The sequence below is a fragment of the Tenrec ecaudatus genome, chromosome 4, assembly GCF_050624435.1.
Source record: "Tenrec ecaudatus isolate mTenEca1 chromosome 4, mTenEca1.hap1, whole genome shotgun sequence".
Classification (NCBI taxonomy): Eukaryota; Metazoa; Chordata; class Mammalia; order Afrosoricida; family Tenrecidae; genus Tenrec; species Tenrec ecaudatus.
Genome location: NC_134533.1, coordinates 8571723 through 8591621, shown reverse-complemented (window position 1 = coordinate 8591621; position 19899 = coordinate 8571723). Strand labels below are relative to the sequence as shown.

Sequence of the window (19899 nt, the reverse complement as noted above, 5' to 3'; positions counted from 1 at the left end):
GCGCGCCTGGGAGGCCTCTGGCCAGCATCAGCTTATCTTCCCATGTCTCAACCAAGCAAGGCCTATCGGGAAACAGACCCAGAGGGAGTGGCTAACTTACACAGAGGGTCCAGGGCCGGCCTCCAGCCACAGCCCCACCCAGCCCTCGGGCCTAGGCGTCTGGGCACAAAGTGCCATTCCTCCTGCCCCTGAGCCATGGGAAGGTGCAGGTTAGGGGCCCAGGGGGTACAGGCTCACCCCTAGCTCACCCCCGCCTAGCTGGTGAAGACCTAGTCCAGGAAGGTACTGTCCGCTGTCCAGTGGGGTCCACCAACTCTGTTCAGGGGAGCCATGTCCACCTGTGACTGCTTCGGGGTACACACAGAGCATACTCAGGGACACACACACATGGGCACACATGGGCACCCATGAATGCCTGGGCACACTCAAAAAGAATAATGCCAGAGGCCCAGCAGCTCTGCCCGCCCCCCTCCCGAGACCCGACCACTCCTGCCTGGCTGTCAGCTGTCAGCTGTAGCCCCCTTCCTTCCTTTCCAGCACCAGACAGGCTTCTGGGAGCTGTATCACCAAGCCACGTGCCCCTGGCCACCCTCCAGCGAAGGTCTCGGGTCAAGCTGTAAAAAATGGGTCCCCTTCTCCCCAGAGGTGCATGGGGCCGACTAACTTCTCAGTGAAATCCCTCTGCCAGTCGCGCCTGCCTCTGTGGACACTACTCTCATCTCAGGACAGAACCAGGGAGCCCAGAGGGCCCAGGGCCCGTGCCTCTGGGGCAGCTGGCCACAGCCCGAGCCCCTGTTGGATGAGAGGCAAACTCGTGGCTGGATACTGCCCACCCAGAGGGCTGGCCTTCCCTTGGGACATGCCCTTTCTGGGTATCCACCACGGGGGACCGCCAGACCTCAAAAGCCATAGGAGCACACCCTCCACCCCCGGGGGGGGGGAGTGGGAGGGGTAAAGGCTCAGAATGGGAAGGAAATTCTCGTTCAATTCTCATCACACCCCATACACAGTTTCATCTCCATTGCCTCTGAGTTAAGCATGTGGACTAGAAAAAGGGGCCCAGGACCCTCTATTCCCCTCCTACTCTGGCGTCCCCTCTCTCCTTGGACCCCCATCCTTGGCCCCTTCCCCTGCCCAAGTACCACTTGTCAGGGGCCTGGAACTGCAGCTACCCCTGGTGCTGTCTGTGAGGACTCTGAGGAGCAGGGTCCTGCCAGCAGCCCCGGGAGGAGGCCAGCTCAGGCCAGGGCGAGGGCTAAGCACCAGCAGCACAGGATGAAGGAGCTGTGAGCACAGCGATGGTCTCTTGCTGATGGGCAAACTGAGTCAGCGATCCCGTGCAGGGGTCTTCCCTCTTACAGCCACGCCCTCGGGGGGCAGGCACCCCACCCTCCAAGTGCAGAGAAGAAAGCAAGTCCCGGACACAAATGACAGCCCAGCAGCAACAGGGGCCACCCTCCACCTCCTCACCCTGAGAGCTTGCTCAGGAACATTCTAGAAGCTTCTGGAGGCTGCCTTCCTTTGCTTCCTCCAGAAAGGAGCCGTGGTGGTGCATTGGGCTGCTAACCGTAAGGTCAGCAATTCAAAACCATCAGCTGCTCCAAGGGAGAGAGACGGGACCGTGTACCGCCACAGAGTTACAGTCTCCAGAAGGCTCTCGGGCAGTTCTGGCATGTCCTACAAGGTCACTATGAGCAGAATGGACGTGATGGCCATGAGTGTGGTTTGGGGGGAGTGGCAATTAGGTGGGGGTGGGGCAACTAGTTCTCTATCCCTGGGACAGCCAGACGGAATACAGAGGGCCTCAGCCTGAGCCATCTCCAGCACAGAGACAGGGCACCCCCCACCACCCCCAACTTCATCAGCAGTTAGTGCTGGTCGGAAAGACTGACCCAAGTCCATGGGAAAGCAGATCCAGAGGGGTGGGGGGATCTTGGCTCTTCCCAACTTGAAAGGGCTCTAGGGGCAGAACCCCTGGGCCCCCCAGAGGGACCACCCCTGGTGGAGGGGCTCCTAACAGAGAAGCTGCTCTCAGGGATGAAGGGGAGGGGGATGAGGAAGGGGGAGGCACCCAAGGGTGCCCCCTCTCTGCTGAAAGGCGAGATTCAGGCAGCCCCGCCCAGCCTCCAACCCCACAGCTCTGGGAGGCCCCAGCTGAAGACGGCCCAGCTTTTGAAGCGACTGGAAAAAACCAGATGAGGGGGCTGACAGCCAGGCCCCTGCATGACCAGGGTCAGGCTGCCAAGGTGGCAACAAAGGGGATGGCCAGCCAGGGATGCCATGACAAAGTTGGGGAGAGAGGAGCAGGGAGGGGCACAGAGGCACATCCCCACCAGGGATCAGCAATGTCAACGACCTGCCACCCTCACCCTGGTGGTCCAGACCCCCACCCCCAGTCCCTCCCCCTGACGCAGAGTCTTCTCTCAAGAGGCTCACTCACCTAGGTCCTCATACAAATCCCTCGCCCGGGTCTGAAAGGTTTACTGAGCTCACAGCCCCCTTTGAAAGGGCCCATGGAGGAGCAGACACCTGCGAGCTGGGTGTGTACAAACCTGAGCCAGGCCAGGGCCGTGCACAGTGAAGCAGAGTGAACTGGGGTGTGGGGCTCCCCGGGACCCTAGAGACCCAGGAGAAGGGGGCAGAACTCAGGGGCCAACATCCAGAGGTCAATCTGGACTCCCCTTGGGACCCTGGACCAGTCAGGAAGCTGAAGCCAGGATATGGCACCGCCTCCCCCAGGGCCGTCCTTAAGGTTCTCACGGCCATGGAGTCATTGAACTCACAGCGACCCTGTAGGACAGGCAGGGTGGAGCTGCCCCATGGCGTATTCTATGCCCAGCCAGTGTCCGGGGACACTGGTACCCAGAGGACCAGACCCTCCTCCACCACTAAAAAGACCTCCCTGCCATCAAGCCAATGCTGACCCCTCTGTGTCTTTCAGAGGCTGTGACGGGTTATAGGAGTAGAAAGCCCTGTCTTTCTTCCGCGGTTTCCCAGCGAGTCACCGCTACACCGCCAGGCTCCTCGGCCACTAAGGGACAGCAACGTGTGCCCACCTCTAGGCTTGGTGGCACCGCGAGGTATGAGTTGGGCTGCTCACCACAAAGTCGGCAGTTCAAAACCAGCAGCTGCTCTGTGGGAGGATGATCGGGCTTTCTGCTCCCACAGAGTCACAGTCTTGGAGACCCACAGGGGCATTTCTGCCCAGTCCGTCGGCGTTGGCTCGGTGGCTGTGAGTTGTGGATCTGTGGTCTGTGACATGTGCCAGCACACCCAGGAAAAGCGAATTCCTCCCGAGTGGATGGCCTGCTCCTTCGGTCAAGAGACCAAACGAAGCATTGCCAATGGGTCAGTCTGCTGCACAAGACCTCTTTACAGCGTTGAAAAGCAAGCAGGCTACTGTGAGAACAAAATCCCTGGTGGGAGGTATTTTCAATGGTCTCCTATGCATGTGAAGTTGGCATGCGGAAGAAGAATCAGTGCATTTGAATTCCGGTGCTGGCAAAGAATATTGAAAATCCCAGACTTCCAAAAAGACAAATCTGTCCCACAAAGCTCCTCAGAGTCAAGGCTGGCCACAGTTGGTCTTACAAACCTTGGACAGGTCGTCGGGAGAGCCCAGTCTCGGGAGACGGGCAGCATGCTTGGCAGAGAGGCAGAGAAGAGGGGCAAGACCCTCCACTCTTTACTCCTATAGAGTTACCCCCTGGGAAACTACGTCGCCGAGTCACCATGGCCTCGAGGTTGAGGTTTCAATGCTTGAACAACTCTTCTTGATAGGATGGAACTATTGAATTGTATCATCCGTGGATTATGTCCCAAGAAAACTGATTAACATTTACATTTTTTTTAAAAAAAACTTTGCAGGAAAATTCACAAGGGCATTTCTACCCAGTCCTACAGGGTCTGAGTCAGAATCGACTAATCACACCGAGTTTGAGATAGGGCCCCTGGTGGCATAAGGTGCTAGGTGTTGGCCTGCTCACTGAAAGGATGGCAGTTCAAACCACTAGCCACCCTGAGGGAGGAAGATGAGGCTGCCCCATCCCATAAAGATTTCCAGTCTCAGAATCCCTAGGCAGCAGTTTGACTTGGTCCAGCCTGCTCACTGTGAGCCGGAATTGGCTCGATGGTAACGGGTCAAAGGCACGGGCAAACTCTAGGTGGCCCGCCCACATGAGGGCACGCTCAGCTCAATGCCAACCGAAAGGTTGGCGCTCAAAACTCGCCCAGAGAGGCGCCTAGCACGGAAGGCCTTGAAAAGCCTACTGCGCACGGGCAGTTCTACTCCGCCAGGCAGAGGCCCCGCACCAGCTGGTCTTGCCCACCTGGCCTCTCCTGGGCAGCGGGGTGGGGACCAGGAAAAAGGGTGGTAGCGGCAGAGAGCGGGCCCTTGGGAGGAAGGAGCTGAAAGCCCTGCTGGGGCAGCCCACTTACCAGTTTCCACGCAGAGCCTAGGCCAGGAGCCAGCCCCCCGTGAGTGTCCCGGGCCCCGAACAAACTGCACAGGACCGATGGGATTTGAAAAGTTTTTGTTTTCTTTTCCCACACATTTCCGGGTTTGGGGTGTTTTCCAAGACTCAGACACATTTGTTAACAAAGAGAGAGGAAAAAAACCAAAAACCAAAAAAAAACCCGGAGCAGGGAGCCCGTGGACAGAGAAGTCTGGCCAACGCCTCGCTCCCCCGGCCCTAGAGTATTTGTCTGTAATATATATCTGCATTTGCCGGCCCGCCCCCCGCCCCCCACCCCTGCTCCTCCAGCAGCGTCCCCCTCAATCAATGCACGTCGCCCAGTGGCACAGAACAGATCGGGCCTGCAGCCAGGCCCAAGCCCCTTCCCTGGACGGCACCAGGCAGGGGCCTCCTCCAGGGAGTGGGGCCGGGGCACTAGGGGGGCCAACCCCACCTGCCCAGCCCCACCCCGCCCCCCTCCCCGCCCTTCTCCCACCGGAAACCAGACACATAAAAGGGTGAAGTGGAGGGGTGGGGGGGGGCAGGGACAGAGACAGCAGGCCCCGGGTGGGGACCGGCGGGCTTGGGGCTAGAAGGAAGGCGGGAGGGGCGTGGGAAGAACCTGGGGGGGCCTGTGGGGTGCTGTTAAGGAGGCGAGTTAAGTGGGCACTTTACAAAACCCCCGCCCCTGCCTGCCTTCCCGCCCAGCCCACCAACATAAAAGTACACCCCTTAAAAAAATAAGCCGACCCAGGGCGGTGAGTGCGCGGCGGCGGGGCGGCAGGAGGGGGACCGCGGGCACTGGATTCCTTCTCTCCTTTTTTTGCGTTTCCTCTCGGTGCGAGAAGTCTGAGGTGGCGGGGAGTGGGTCCCCAGGCCCCTGGCAGGGTGAGGGCCGCACGCACGGTCCTCCGGGCCCCCCCAGGGAGGGGCGGATGGCAGTGGGGCGCGCGCGGCGCCGCGGCGCTCAGACGTAGTACTCCTTGTCCTTGTTCTTCTTGGCCTTGCCCGGCGTCTTGGGGGCGGCGGGGGCCTTCTCCTTGACCACGGCGCCGTTGCTCTGCGCCGAGTTGCTGATGTAGTTGCGGCTCTGGTCCACCTGGTAGGAGCCCTCGTCGCGGTTGCGGTACTTGTACATGGCGTAGAGCAGGATGAGGATGCAGAGCGCCGCCGCCGCCACGATGCCCACCACCATGCCCGTGGTGCTGCTGGACTCGCGGATGACCTCCACCGCGCCCGGCGGGTCCCGCGGCCCGGGCCCCGTGGGGTTGGCTGTGGGCACAGGGGGGAAGCCCGGGGCCGAGGTCACGCCGGGGCGCAGGGGCGGGGGCCTCCGCGGCTCGAAGGACGTGGGGGCCCCGGGCCCCAGGGGCGGGTTCTCGAGCAGGGGCTGCAGCGGGTCTCGGTGGTTCATTTTGCCCGCCGGCAGGTTGGGGGCCGGGGCGGAGGGCGCGAGCAGCACCCCGGGGGCGCCCGTGGCCCCGTCTGTCCTGAGGTTGGGCCGGGGGGCGGGCTTGCGGGGCGACAGGAGCGTGGTTCGGTCCGTGACCAGGGGGAAGGTGGTGTAAAAGTCCTCGTCGTCCGTGGGGGGGAGGCTAGAGTCAAAGGCCTCCCCGGAGGCGAACCCCGAGGCTTCCATGGGCTCCTCGCAGTCGCTGTCGTCCTGCTCCGCCTGGCAGGGCGCCCCGGCGGCCGGGCGGCGCGCCGCGGGCGGGGGCAGGGTGTCCTGGGTGGCGCCCACGCCCGTCAGGAAGGGGTAGAAGGTGGGGGGCGGGGGCACGAAGGGGGAGCGGGTGGCCACGGGAGGGGGGTCTAAGGAGTCCTCCGTGATAATGGGCAATATTAACTCTCCTCCTAGAAGAGAGAGAAGAGAGAAGAGGGGGCGTCAGCGGGGGCGCGGGGCGCGGGCGGCGGGCACAGCGGGAGCAACAACAGCCTCACACACCCCAATCGGTTCCAATCGGCTTTGGCGGAGACTAGAGCGGGCCGCGCCCGCCCGCCAGCCGGCCGCAGCCCTGCGTGCGCGCTGTTAAGCGGGCGGCGGCCCGGATGCCCTGGGCACCCCGCGCTCGGGCTCTGTGGCTCTGGGTTTTGGAAAATTCTTTTTTTTTTTTTTTCTTTTTTCGGTTTTGTCTTAAGAAACCAAAAAAGGAACGGAAAGGAAAAGGAAATCGAAAAGAAACGGAAAGGAAAAGAAAAAAAAAACTACTGATTTTAAGGCTTAAAAAAACAAACAGATACAACAGCAGCATTTAAACAAACCTAACAACAACATCGTTTAAGGTTTTTTTTTCTAGATTTTTCTCTTTTTTTGCTTTTTTTTTGTTTGTTAAAAAAGAAGATAGCATACCACGGAATTCAGGCAACTTACATCAACAAATAGGCCGTGTGATTTTAGCATGAAGAAAAAAATTACAAACAGAGCTGTGTAAGCGGGTTCTCCCAGGAAAAAAAATAAGAAAAAAACAACTTTTCCGTACCACGTTTTCTGTCTATCTGTCCGGCATCTCCCTCCCTCGCTTGCTCGCTCTTCTCTCCCTGGACACCTGGCTTCCTTCCACCGGAGTACAATCCGCCCTCGAGGGTACCCTCTCCCCGCCAGTCTGCACAAAGCTGACCCTGCTCACCCCACTGGCACCGCCACTTGGTGTCCGCGTGCAGGGGAGGGGCGGGCGGAAGGTGTGTGCATGTGGAGCTGCAGTGATGGGTGGGAAGGCTTGGGAGGGGGCAGCCAGTGGAAAAAGTTCAGTTTGGCAGGGTGAGGGGGGTGGAACCGGAAGTGTTAAGTGGAGGCCCACGAGGAAGAGTGGCAGAGAGGAGGGACACACCTGTCCCACAGGACCCTGGGGCTGTGTGAGAAGCCATGGAGGGGCAAGAGGGGGGCTAGAGCACAGGGATGCAGGGGCAGCGGCGAATGAGGGCTGTGGCAGGGGCACACCAGTTCCTTAGTTAACCCTAACTCCCCAACTTTCTTCACCCACACCTCTGACCCCCACTGGCTTTCCCCCTTCCCCCCTCCCCAGAACCCCCGTGGGCCACCAGGACCCAGCCAGGGCTTGACTTGCCTCTGGCCCACTTACTGTTAAAACAATAACAACGGAAAGAAGAAGAAAGAAAAAAAAGAAAAGAAAATACATACACAGCCGTCTGGGAGGGACGCCCTTGGCGATCTCGGGCCCAGGGGAGCTGGTGGGTAGGGATTCATGCGGGCAAGTCTGCCCCTTTCTAGGTCTAAAAAATACGGGTCCCCTGGGGAGAAACTACAGGTCCCAACAACCCCAAAGGGTGAGAACTACAACTCCCATGAGCCCTTGGAGGGGTGTGGCCCACAAATGCCTCCAGCCCCTGGGGCAACAGTGGCAACTCCCATGAGCCCCCTCTACAGCAAAGCAGGCACTGGAGTAGATGGGAGGGGCTGGTTCGTTAGAGGGTCGTATATGAAGGAGGAGACTTCCTTGCTGCCTTTCCCCCCTGGCCTGTGCTGCACCCCCACCTAAGTGCCTCTCCCTGGCCTCCAGGGGGGTTGGTTCTCTCAGATGGTGCCCACAAGCCTCATCCTTCCTGGTGAGCCCCACCGCTATAGATGAGCCAACCACCTCCCTCCTCCCAGACCCAAGCTGGCATCTGCACTGGGGGTCAAGTGCAAGTCAGTGTTGCAGCTCACCAGCTCCTTCATCTCCAAGAGGTGGCCTGGGTCACATCAGCCAAGCCTGCAGCTGCCAGGTGCTGCCCTCCAGGCACCACCCTCCTCAGCACCTCGAGTTTGAAGCCCCAAGCTCCTGGCCAAGGCTCAGCCTGTGTCTTCCAGACTGTCACTACAGGAGTAGAAAGCCTCATCTTCCTCCTTTGGGGCAGCTGGTGGTTTCGATCTGTGGACCTTGCGGATCAGTCTAACGTGTAAACCCCAGACCCTGCATTTTGCAGACAAGGCTACTGAGGTCTGGGATGGGCAGCTACTCCCCTGTCACCAGGTGTCTGTAATCAGGCCAGAGAAGCAGATGGACTGCTCTCGGAGGCTCCCATCAACCAGGGAAGCCACCACCACGCCCTCCCAAGGCCCCCAGGAAACCGATTCTGCTGGAAGCTGACCTGGGAAGCCACAGATGGTTCCAAGTGTGGAATTCCTGGGTGACCCAGTACAGGCGTCTTTCCCGGCTGCCCCCAGGTTCCTTTTTGTTCCATGGGCCCATAAGCCAAAGACAAGTCACATGATCCTGTCTTCAGGAGCCCTGGACTCACCCAGGGGCAGATGCCTGCTCTACGAAAGGTCCACTTTGGGTTGGGCCAGCCACTAGGACCCCAAGCCTACCTGGCCTCTTCCAGACCTTTCTGTTAAAAGCACCTTCCCTTGCGCCCTGTGTCTGTCATCCTTCAGAGGCCAGCCAAGTACTCTCTTCAGGATGACTTGAGGGCCGGGCTTCAGGACCTACTGTGATGGGAGTGGGAGGGACTGGGTTCTTAGCAGGCACCTGTTTGTCTCCCAGAGGCCAGGTTAAAGTGTTCTGCCAGGGAAGTGGGGATCTTCATGAAGGGGGTACTCTAGACCAGGCCATGTCTGCAGGAGGTGCAGGGGTCGCTGTGAGGGAACCCCACTCAGCTGTGTTCTGCCTGCCTACTCCACTCCCTCAGCCACAGACACACTGAGGCCCACACAGTAGGAGCTTTGCTCCGAGCGCCCAGCTTGCTCTACCTCCGATTTCAGGTGGGGGCAGCAGCTCCAGCAATGGAGTCCCTATCTGCACACAGTAGGAATCTGGTGGCACAGAACCCACTGGGCCCGAGGAGGGCTGACCAGGCCCCGCAGGGCAGACGTGTCTCTGGCCTCCTTGCCCACCCAGCTAAGCTAGGAGCTGAAGGCTCCAGACACAACCCCTGCCCCAGGCTGAGGACCCCACAACCCTAGGTTCTCTAGGCTCCGCCCCCTGAGCAGCCTTCTCCAGCTGCCAGACCCTCAGGGACCTGGCTCCACCCTTCCACCTCAGGGACCTCCAAAGCTGCCCTTAGCCCTGTCCCCTTGTCTTCCCAAGGGTTTCCTGAGGGTGTCTTCCCAGCATGCCCACACACTGCCCGGTCCTGACTTCCCACACTATCTCCTCCCCGGGTCTCCACTCCCAGGCCTGAGGGAGAGCAAATGTTACCAAGCCCTCTGCTTCCCCGACACTGTCCCAGCCCAGACCGGGTCTTCCAGGTCACACTGTGTGGGGCCCTGGGCATTCTGGGGTCTTAAAGTGGCCCCCACAGAGAGAGAGCAAGGCTGCCTTGCTGAGGGATTAGCAGGTCCTATGGAGGGGAGGACTTGGAGTTCACTGGGCTGCCCCTCCCACTGGGCTCTAGTGGACTAAAGGGTTGTCACCATTCATGGTAGCGGACACTGCTCCAGGAGCCATCTTACCCCTAGGACAACACTGGGACGGCTCGGCCCCTCCACAACTCTGGGCCACTGCAATGTTTGGAAAACATCTATGGCAGATGTGCCCATCCTCCCGCTCTTCTGAGCCCCCCTCCAGCCCCACGCCCCACTCAGAAATGCTAACCACGCTGTCGTGGCCACCCCCAAGCACACGCCCTGCAAAACCCTTCTTCCGATGGGGCATCTAGCCCCACACCTCATGCCCATCCCAGGGAGGTGGGCCTGCCTTGTCAAGGGGAGTCTGTCTGGAGCAGCGTTGGGAGCCTATGTCTGAGTCACTGGCAGCCCCGCCCGACCGTGGGGGAGCAAGAGGGCATGCACTGTGTGGATTTGAAGTGGACACAGCCCCGCCATAAACGGGGGACCCTTTGTGTCCAGGAAGGAGGCCTTCCTCCAGAGGCAGACGCACCCGCTCCCAGTGCCCACCCCGGAATGGCTGCCCAGCACGAGCAGAGGCCAGGGTGGGAGGCAGTGTCCACGTCTCTGGTTCGCATGTGTACCTGTGCGAACCTCCGTGGTCCCGAGTGTGTGTTCGTTGGTGCATCTGGATAGTGTGTATGTGATCGTACTCTGGCTCTGTGCGTGTGTACATGTGAATGCACGAGCTTGCCACCGGAGCATGCACGCACGCACGCACGCCAACCAGGTGCCTGAGCACACGTAGCGGACCTCAGGGCATTTCCTCCCCCTCCCTGGCAGCTAGAAACTACATTTCCCAGCACCCCTTGCGATGCGTTGTGGCCACGTGACCAGGAAAGCTTCCTGCAGGCAGTCCTTGGGGCCCTGGAGGCTGTGGGCTGAGAATGAGCTCCGAGGCCGAGGGAGCTCCCAAGGAGCAGCGCTGGCTGCAATCAGGAGCACCCGAGGCTCTGGGCACCTCAGCGTGGAAATAGCTGCTGCCTTTAAGAAAGAAGCAGATGGGGTCTCCGGGAGAAGCAGAGCTACTGCATCACAGAACCACCCGGGGGCCAGGGCGTGGAAACAGGCGGACAACAGCCAGGTGCCTTCAGAGACAGTCACTCCGGGGAGGCAGCAGCGGGAGTGGGCGCAGCAACCATGGTCATGGCTCCTACGCGGCTGCTTCTGGTGCCATGATACAAGAACCAGAGACGCTGCATAAGGAACTAACTAGTTTGCAAAAAAAAACAACAAAAAACAGGAGTCCAGAGACTTGGGCCCCACAGTGTCGAGATCAGGCTGCTTTCAGCCCCCACAGTCCTTCAGAGAGCCAAGCTCCGCTGCCCTCTGGGCATGTGGTCCACTGTGGCTCAGGCCAGCCCAGGGCATCTCAGTAGGATTGTCATCCAGAGTTCACCGGGCCTCGTACCCAGGTGCCCCTGGGTGGAGTCAAACCAGCCACCTTCCGGTTACTGGCAAGAGCTTTTACCATGGGCGCCACCCAAAGGCCTTCAAGTTCTGTTACCGCCTGACTCCCAGCGATCCCACGCAGGAATGCACAACAGTGCGTCTGCCGGGTCCTGCGCCATCCTCACGAACAACTGCGAGCTGCTCGCGGTGATCCTCGCGGCTTTGACTGGCTGAGGTTTCAGAGGTGGAGCGACAGGTCATCCTTTCTGGTTTTCTCAGCCTGGAAGCCTCCACAGGCCCAACGAGTGGTTGTGTGCCAGAGATGCAGTGGCCAGGAATCGAACCACATCTCCCACGTGGAACACGGCGATTCTACCACGGACCCTCCACTACCCACATAAAGCCAAAGGCAGTGCCACCAGTGACCCACAGACAGAGCAGGGCTGCCCCACTTTTTCAGGGCTGTGACTCTTAGGGAGACAGACTGACATTTATTTCTCCCTCAGAGCAGCTGGAGGTTCAAGCCACTGGCCTTCCAGTTGGCAGCCCAGAGCTGACGCTACGGTACCACTGGGCACAGAGCAATCCTGGCATCTCTAGGACCTTGATGGAAGCAGATGGCCTCGTTTTCGCCCTTGCAACCGCAAGTGGGTTTGAACTCCTGGCCTTTTGCTTAACAATCCAACCCTCGACCCACTGCACCGCCGGGGCTCCTCCCTCAAGAATGTCCCGGTGGATGTGAGTGCCCTTGGGTTGGTTCTGACGCAGGGCAGCCCCGTGTACAACAAAACCAAACGCTGCCCAGTCCTGTGCCAGTCTCACAATCGTCACTGCACCTGACCCTGCAGCAGCCACGGCGTCAATCATCTGCGGGAGGGTCTTCCTCCTTTCGCATCCATCCCCTACAAGTAGATGTCCTTCTCCGGGTCTGGTCCCTCCTGATGCCATGCCCAACACTCACTCACTGCCACTGAGTCCATGCCGGCGCCTAGAGACCCTGCAGGGCAGAGGAGAATTGCCCCCTGTGGTTTTCTGAGACTGTCACTCTATCCTCCCTGGCGGTCTAATTATGTCAGTAATTTCGTACCCAAAGTGGTACATTGTTTTGCATAAAATTTGTTGTTTTATAGTGTAGGCCTGTAATTCTTAAGACATCACTCATTGCAATCTCTCTAGTAGACATTCCAGGGATGAGGAAGTCAGATCGCTCTGCGATCCCAGAGGAGGACACCGCTGGACCGGAGAGCAGATAAGGGACTTCTCTGCAGTGTAATCCCGAGTGTGGCTCGGGGCGACCGCTTCTGACAGTTCAAATTGACCCCGCGCCACACTCCTGATTAACGCCAGGGAGGTTAAGGGAGTAGAAAGTCCCATCTGTCTCCCAAAGAGCGGCTGGTAGTTTTGAACTAGTGACCTTGAAGATCTCATGTAGCCCAATGCATAACCAACCACTACATCACCAGTCCCCACCAAATGGAGAGAAGAGGCATGGGGTCAGAGGGTCAAGACACCACCGAGCTTGGAGACACCGTATGGAGAGATTTCTCTGGTGGTGGTGTTTACTGGGGGAGCCCTGGAGCTCCCTGCAGCCTCCAAGCTGGTGTGGAGAGGATGCAGGCAGGGAAGAGGCTGCCAACGCTGTGGCAGCCCTGGAAGGGCCTTATCCCCACCAGCGTCTGTGTCAGAGGGGGTCTTGGGGTACCAGCTAGAAAGAAGTTGCTGAGTAGTGGGCAGAGGCCCCAGCATCAGACAGCAGTTGTTCTGGGTGACAGGGAGTCCGTGTTGACTCCTGGAGACTGCATGGCACAGAGTCGACCTTGGTGTTCTTGGCTGAGATCCTTACGAGCACAGGTGGCTGTCTTTTCTTCCATGGAGATGTAGGGCAGATTCGAACTGCCGACCTTTCTGTTAGCAGCTGCGCCAGGGGGCCTCAACAGAGGGACTTCCCCAGAGAGCAGAGGAGGGCTGTGAGGAAGAAAGGCTCCCTCACTGGACAGAGCCTTCCGTGCTGACTGTTCAGCTGGCCAGCCTGCTGGGGACACGTGTGTCCTGCCCTGGGCAGTGGGCCATCTGGTACCAGTGCTCTTCCTGCTGGGGCCACGGGGCGGTGAGGTAGCTCCTGGTTCCTCCACCAGAAACAAGGCCCCAGAGCAGAATTGCTCTGCCCTCCTCACGTTCTAACGGGGGTGGTGGGCCTTGGAAAGGGAGTCTGTGGGTGATGTGGAGTGAAATGAATTCTTGGTGGCCCAAGATGAGCCGTGGTGAACAACTTGACCGTTAATCACCAGTCCTCTTCTGCTTTCTCCGGGGAGCTTACGATACCGCCATCTTCCCCGCTTCCTGGAAGCTCTGTTGGCCACGTGTCTGAGCTCGGGCTAATGGAGGGCAGGCGGAGTGAAGTGTGCATGCCTGAGTCCCTCCACCTGCCTTTCACCCCCTCAGGAAGCCACCCAACTGAGGACAGTGTGTCCACAAGTTAGAAGCGCCTGGCCTGAAAGGGATGTCCCCATCCAGGGCATCACTGGGTGCCAGGTGCCCCGTAAGCAAGGGGCACTTGTGCAGACCTACTAACCTGTAGTGAACAGGTTCACGTTTTAAGCGACATCCCAGGTGAAAGCGTTCACTGTAGATTGGTGAGCGAGCACAGGTCAGCCTGTGCTGGTCTTGCTATTGAGTCATCGGACCCGGGCTGTCCGTGGTTGAGAAAGGAGCCTGTGACACTCAATGGTTAACATGACAATAACCAACCAACTCGGAGGAGATTTCTAGAACACGCCGGCCTGCTCCTGTGGAACCTGTGCGTGGATCCAGACGCGGGGTCGAATCAGAAAAGGTGCGTGTCAGGGTGTGTCCTCGCGTCGTACCTATTCGGTCGTTCTGCTGAGCTAACCCGCAGAGAAGCTGCACTGTGTGAGGCAGACTGCGGCACCAGGGTTGCGGCAGGCTTCATAACCGCCTGTGGAATGCAGACACGCCACCTCGCGTGCTGAAAGAGGCGACCCCTTCCTGATGTAGATCGGGGATTGCCGCGTTCAGTGTGGGTACGACTCCATGGGACGAAGACCAAGATCCTCATAACGGGCCAACAGGCAACATAAATAAGCGAAGGAATTGCTGAAGGTGTCTGGGATTTGTGTCTTGCTCGGATCCACAATCGATGCTCATGGAAGCAGCAGTCAAGAGAGCAAAAGACACGTCGCATTGGGTAAATCTGCTGCCCAAGACCTCTGTAGAGCATGGAAGAGCAAGGACGTGATTTTGAGGACGAAGGTGCGCCTGACCCAGGCCACGGATCTCGCCACTGCTTCGCACGCACGTGAGTGTTGGACGCCGAAGAAGGAAGACCAAAGAAGAACCGATGCCTTTGCTTTGTGGTGCTGGAGAAGAATACTGAAGCAGCAATGGAGGGCCAAAGAGACACACCAATCTGTCTTGGAAGAAGTGCGGCCAGAGTGCTCCTTAGAGGCGCGATGGCGAGACCTGCTCTCACGCACTTCGGACGTGGCCTCGGGAGAGACCGGTCCCTAGAGAAGACCTCAGGCTCGGTAATGCAGAGGGGCAGAGAAAGAGAGGAGGCCCTCAGGGCGATGGATCGGCCAGTGGCTGTAACAGTGGGCGCAGGGCCGGGCAGTGCTGTTGTGGGTTGGGACCGATTCGATGGCCCCGAACCGCCACCATCACCCGGTGTTTTGGATTTCACCACTTCAATGATTAGAGTCTTCTTAAGGCACGCTGGGACGCCCGCTCAGTGTGCCTCTGGGCGTTGCGTGTGCGTGTCTGTGGGAGCCGTGCCTCGGGTGACGTGCGCATACGTGGGGCCTGGGGAGGATCCCAGGCCACGATCTCTCCAGTGCATCGTATGCACGTGAGTGTTGGACGCGGAGGGGGGGTTGTCTGCACCCATCCGTGAGTGCACCTCAGCAGGGGCATGCCTATGCATGTACCCCGGGGGGTCTGCCCGCCTGTGGGAACACACATCTCACCGAGTTTGCACAGGGGAATATGTGCTTCCGGGGGTCTCGGCCCTCCTGGGTGCCACTGCGGGTGTACCAGCGGGGCCTCAGGGCGCGCCGGCGCGTACGCTTGAGTCTCCACCAACACAGCTGTTTCTGCTGGTCAGCGTGCGGGTGGAGGGGCACCTTCGGTGAGCTGGACTCGGGGTGAACTCGCCAGCAATCACGAGGAACGGGCGTTCCCTTCTGCTGGGCGTCACCGCCACGCAGCCCCTGCCCCCGCCGCCTAGGTGCAGACTGCGGGCCTGCGCACACGTCCGTGCTCCCGCGGCCTGGGCCGACGCACACCTGGGTCTTCAGGTCTAAGCCTGTGCGCCGGCTGGCCCGGGGTGAACGTGTGCATGTGTGTGGCTGCGCCCGAGGAGGTGGGTGCGCCAGCCTGCAGGGGTGCCAGAGTACGTGTGTGCACGTGTGCAGCTACGGCTGATTGCTGTGTCCCCCTCCTGCATGTGCCGGGACTGCGGACTCCACTGTACAGCTGTGTGCGTGCGTGCGTGCGTGCGCCACCCACTCACAGTGCACGGCCCCTCTCACGCACGCTCGGGAACACTCGGCCGGACCTCCCACCCAACGCAACATCCAAGGCTCGCCGGGAGGGGAGGGGCTGTGTAAGGGAGGCGGCGCATGTCGCGTGGCAAAGCTGCAGGGAGGGGCGCCGGGCTGGGGGGAGGGGTGGATGTGGGCGGGGCCTTTGAGGGGCGGGGCTGTGAGGGGGAGGGGTGTAGGAAGGGGCTATGGAGTGACAGGGAGGGTGGAGCTTTGGAGGGGAGGGTGTGGGTGGGGCCTTTGAGGGGCGGGGCTGTGAAGGGGAGGGGTGTAGGAAGGGGCTATGGAGTGACAGGGAGGGTGGAGCTTTGGAGGGGAGGGTGTGGGTGGGGCCTTTGAGGGGCGGGGCTGTGAAGGGGAGGGGTGTAGGAAGGGGCTATGGAGTGACAGGGAGGGTGGAGCTTTGGAGGGGAGGGTGTGGGTGGGGCCTTTGAGGGGCGGGGCTGTGAAGGGGAGGGGTGTAGGAAGGGGCTATGGAGTGACAGGGAAGGTGGAGCTTTGGAGGGGAGGGTGTGGGCGGGGCCTTTGAGGGGCGGGGCTGTGAAGGGGAGGGGTGTAGGAAGGGGCTATGGAGTGACAGGGAAGGTGGAGCTTTGGAGGGGAGGTTGTGGGCGGGGCCTTTGAGGGGCGGGGCTGTGAAGGGGAGGGGTGTAGGAAGGGGCTATGGAGTGACAGGGAGGGGTGGGGCTTTGGAGGGGATAGCGTGGGTGGAGTCTTTGAGGGGCGAGGCTCTCAAGGGGAGGGGGTGTGGGCGGGGCTGTGGAGGGGAGAGGGGGCAAGGGGGCAGTGGGATGGTACAGACCCCAGGGTCAGTCTGGACCTCATATCCTGACCTTGGTACTGAGATAGACCTGCCACTCTGGGGAGGGGCTTGGGTGGGAAGCAGGGGGTGGTCTAATGGTCAGACCAGCCTGGGGACCTAGGGGTCACCTAGGTCCTTGGCTGACCTCCCATCAGAGTGCTAAGACTCCAGGTTGACGGTGTCAGGTGCTATGGCCAGGTGTCTCAGGACAGCTGTGTGGTATGGGCTGGGTGAGCCTGGGCTCACCGCGGGCTCCTTTGGGGCTTACGTTGGGTGCTGGGTGGCCCACCAGGCTCCCCCTTTACCCCAGCTTTTACTCCGGCCCCTTCCATCCTGCCTCTGCCAACAAGCAGCTCCCACAACTCCTAGGTCCTAAGGAGCTCAGACAGCCACGCCCACACTCGGGCTGGGGCTCAGGGAGGATGTGGGGCCCAGAGGGAAGGTACAGATGTCTCCCCCTCAGCCAGGCGTGCCCATCCAGCTTGGGCACAAGTGTACAGGCAGGAGTTTGCAGACCCCTGGGTCAAACGGACCATAGACCACAGAGCCCTGTTCGTGACCCACACCGCCTTGGTTCCCAAGCTCTTGGGGGCCCTTCCTCACACAGCCACTCTGGGTAGGGCTGGACTACGTGCCCCGTCCCCCCAAGGGAGCCCCAGGACAGAAACATAGAGGGGTGGGGCTCTGCTCTGAGCCAGTGGTGGATCTGAGCTTCAGTCCCTGAGCCAGAGCTGCTGTCAGGTGAGGGGGTCCGGCCCCACGCCACAGCTCCCACCATGGAGGGTGTCCTAGGGCATGGCCCTGCTCAGGGGGTGCATTGGCAGCCCTGGGGCTCCCCAAGTGTCCCGGCCTAACTTGGGGATGCACACGGTGGTGGGACCTAGTCGCCGGGTCTGGAAGGGGATTGCCCTTACTCTCCAAGACGTGCACCTGCTCCCCCAGGTCCCTGGACCATCTGGTTCTGTCCTCCTCCTGTCCCACCACCACCCAGGGCCTCTTGGTCACATCTGAGGCTGGCAGGCTCCCCACTCCCTCCGCCAGGGGCCATGCCATGTCTACCCAATTCACCCTGCTCATCTCTACTGACACACCTGCTCTGCCAGCCCACCCTCCTCCCAACCTCCCCGGGGCACGGTAAGGGGAGCCCAGTGTGGTACCCACCCCTCCTCTCCCACAGGCTCAGCCAGTCCTGCCTCACTCATGCCGCCCATGCCCCCCCCCCACCGAGGTTCTACTCCCACAATGCCATGCCACGCCCCTCCTCTGGCAGCACCACCCACCACCACCACCACCTCCCAGGGTGGTGTCTCTCTGCAGCTGCCCCCTCAGCTCCAGCTGGAGTATCAGCCCTGGAGGCTGCACCGGGGTACCCCAGGCTCCCCTCCCTAAAAAGCCTGTCTGCCAGAGCCTAGCCTAGGAGACACTGCATTCCCCAGCACTGTGGGCACCCAGGCTGGACCTGGCAGTCCTGGCAGAGGGTCTGGCCTGGGACTCCCCGGAGTAGTGCTCAGGACAGGACAGTGAGGGCTCAGGCCCACCAGGGGCCTCCTCCAGGGTGTCAGGCAGCCGGCCTGGCCTAGGGACTGATAGGAGTTGCAGTTGTGGACCCAAGAGCTGATGGGAGTTGTAGTTTCCGGGCCTGCATCCCCACCTGGCATCCTGCAAGGACTCCTAGAATCTGTAGCTGCATCTTTCTAGGGAAAAGTCTCCCTTTTTTCTCCCAGAATCCCTCGCCTCTCAACCTCAGGACCCCGGCTAAGAACCTCACTACCTCTAAGAGCTGGACACCACAGGCGGGCCACTGCCTGGCCGGAGGGCACCTGCGGGCCTGGGCACATGTCAGCTAAGGCCTGGCCACTTTGGGCCTGGGCTGGAGCAGGGCCAGTCGCCCCCCTCCCCTGAGTCTCGTGGGCCCCGGGGGAGGGGAGGGGGGAGAGGAGCTCACCAGTACTGGGTTCACATTCCTCCAGGTCCTCGTCATCGCTCGGACACTCGGCCGAGGCCACCAAGAGGTCATCGGTGTTCTGGGGGGTGGGCGAGAGGAGGGGTGGGGCGAAGAGAGGGTTCCCGGTGGGTCGGCAGGCCCCACAGCCTCTCCCTCTTCACCGGTGAGTGACCTTGCGCGCACGCACACACACAAACTCACTCACTCACTCCCGCAGACCAGTGAAGTCCCCCTGTGACCTCCCATTTCCCGGGGTACAGCTGAGGAGACTGGAGGGCAGTGAGGGGGCTGCCAGCTGAGCAGGGGGCCCAGGGAGCAGCAGGTAGCGGGGTGTCTGGGCCTCGACTCCACCACCCCATCACCCTCCTGTTCCCACAGCCGGAGAGAACCCACGGCACACAGGCATGAGGCTGCGGTTGCCGTGGCAACGGGAGTCCACTTAGTCAGCAGTTTCGCTCCTCCAGGCAAAGGAGGAGAATCCCAGAGAGGAGCCACCTTACGGCAGGGCGTGGCTGGGAGGAGTGCGGAGAAGGGAGGAGACCCAAGGAGGGAAACCCAAGGTCCAGGCAGAAGGGGGGTTCCCCTGTCAGGGTGCAGAGAGGGAAGCCAGGCTGATGGGGCAAGGATGGAGGTGGGGGAGGATGGAGGCTCCCAGGAAGCCTGAGGGCCACCCATCTTCCACCGGCTCGCCTCACTGCCCCAATCTCCATTCCCCTCAACATCGTTCCCCACAGCCTCCGGGGTCCCAGCCTCCACTCTGCCTCGCCCAGCCTCCAGTCTCCACGCACCTGGGCCCAAGAGTATTGTTCCTATTCCTCTCGGCTGGGCAGGCAGGGCAGCCCCCCTCCCCTTCAAGGTGCAGACATGGGAGGGGCAGACATGTACCCCTCTCACCTGGAAGTCCCGGGCCCATCTCTCCCCAGAGCCCCGTGTCTCCTGGCAACACAAACTGACAGAGGAGGGACTCCGGGCACCCTGAGCCTGGCACGGCTGAATTACAGAGGGTGCAGGAGGGGGTGGTGGGGGCACATCCTCATGCTGCCCCTCGGTCCCTCCCTCACCTCATGAAGAGAGGGCCCGCCAGGCCTTGAGGCCAACAGCCCTGCAGTGCGGAAGGAGGGTGAGGGGATCGCATCTGAGCAGCGTGTGCAGGTAAGGGCTGAAGGTAACAGAGGCCAGGGCCCCCACTGAGCCAACAGTCCAGAGCTGGCAGCCCCCAGGAGCCTCGGTAGGGGAAACTCCTCCAGCCCATCCAGGTCCCTCAAAGCCTCTGAGCCCGCCCTGGCTGAGGAGAGCACCCACAGGTGGGAAAGCCCTCGGGGAGCTTAAAGCACAGAGGGCCACCCAGAATGAAAGCAGAGACGAGGGTCCCTGAGGCCCCCAGGTCACACGGAGGGGGCTGTGGAAGCAAGGCCGGTGCC

The 19899-nt window shown here is 60.7% G+C and overlaps 1 protein-coding gene across 22 annotated transcripts in view; it reads right to left on the bottom strand.

The window, feature by feature from the left end:
* Positions 1-4524: 4524 nt before the first annotated feature.
* NRXN2 (neurexin 2) overlaps positions 4525-19899 on the bottom strand; it is a 114286-nt gene continuing 98911 nt past the window's right edge. For all 22 annotated transcript variants that reach the window (XM_075545499.1, XM_075545501.1, XM_075545509.1 and 19 more), the window contains 2 exons: positions 18479-18557; positions 4525-6308 (listed from right to left, as the gene is read on the bottom strand). In XM_075545499.1, coding sequence (XP_075401614.1) covers positions 5422-6308; positions 18479-18557 — 966 coding nt within the window. In that variant the 3' untranslated portion in view covers positions 4525-5421. The remainder of the gene's footprint in view (positions 6309-18478; positions 18558-19899) is intronic.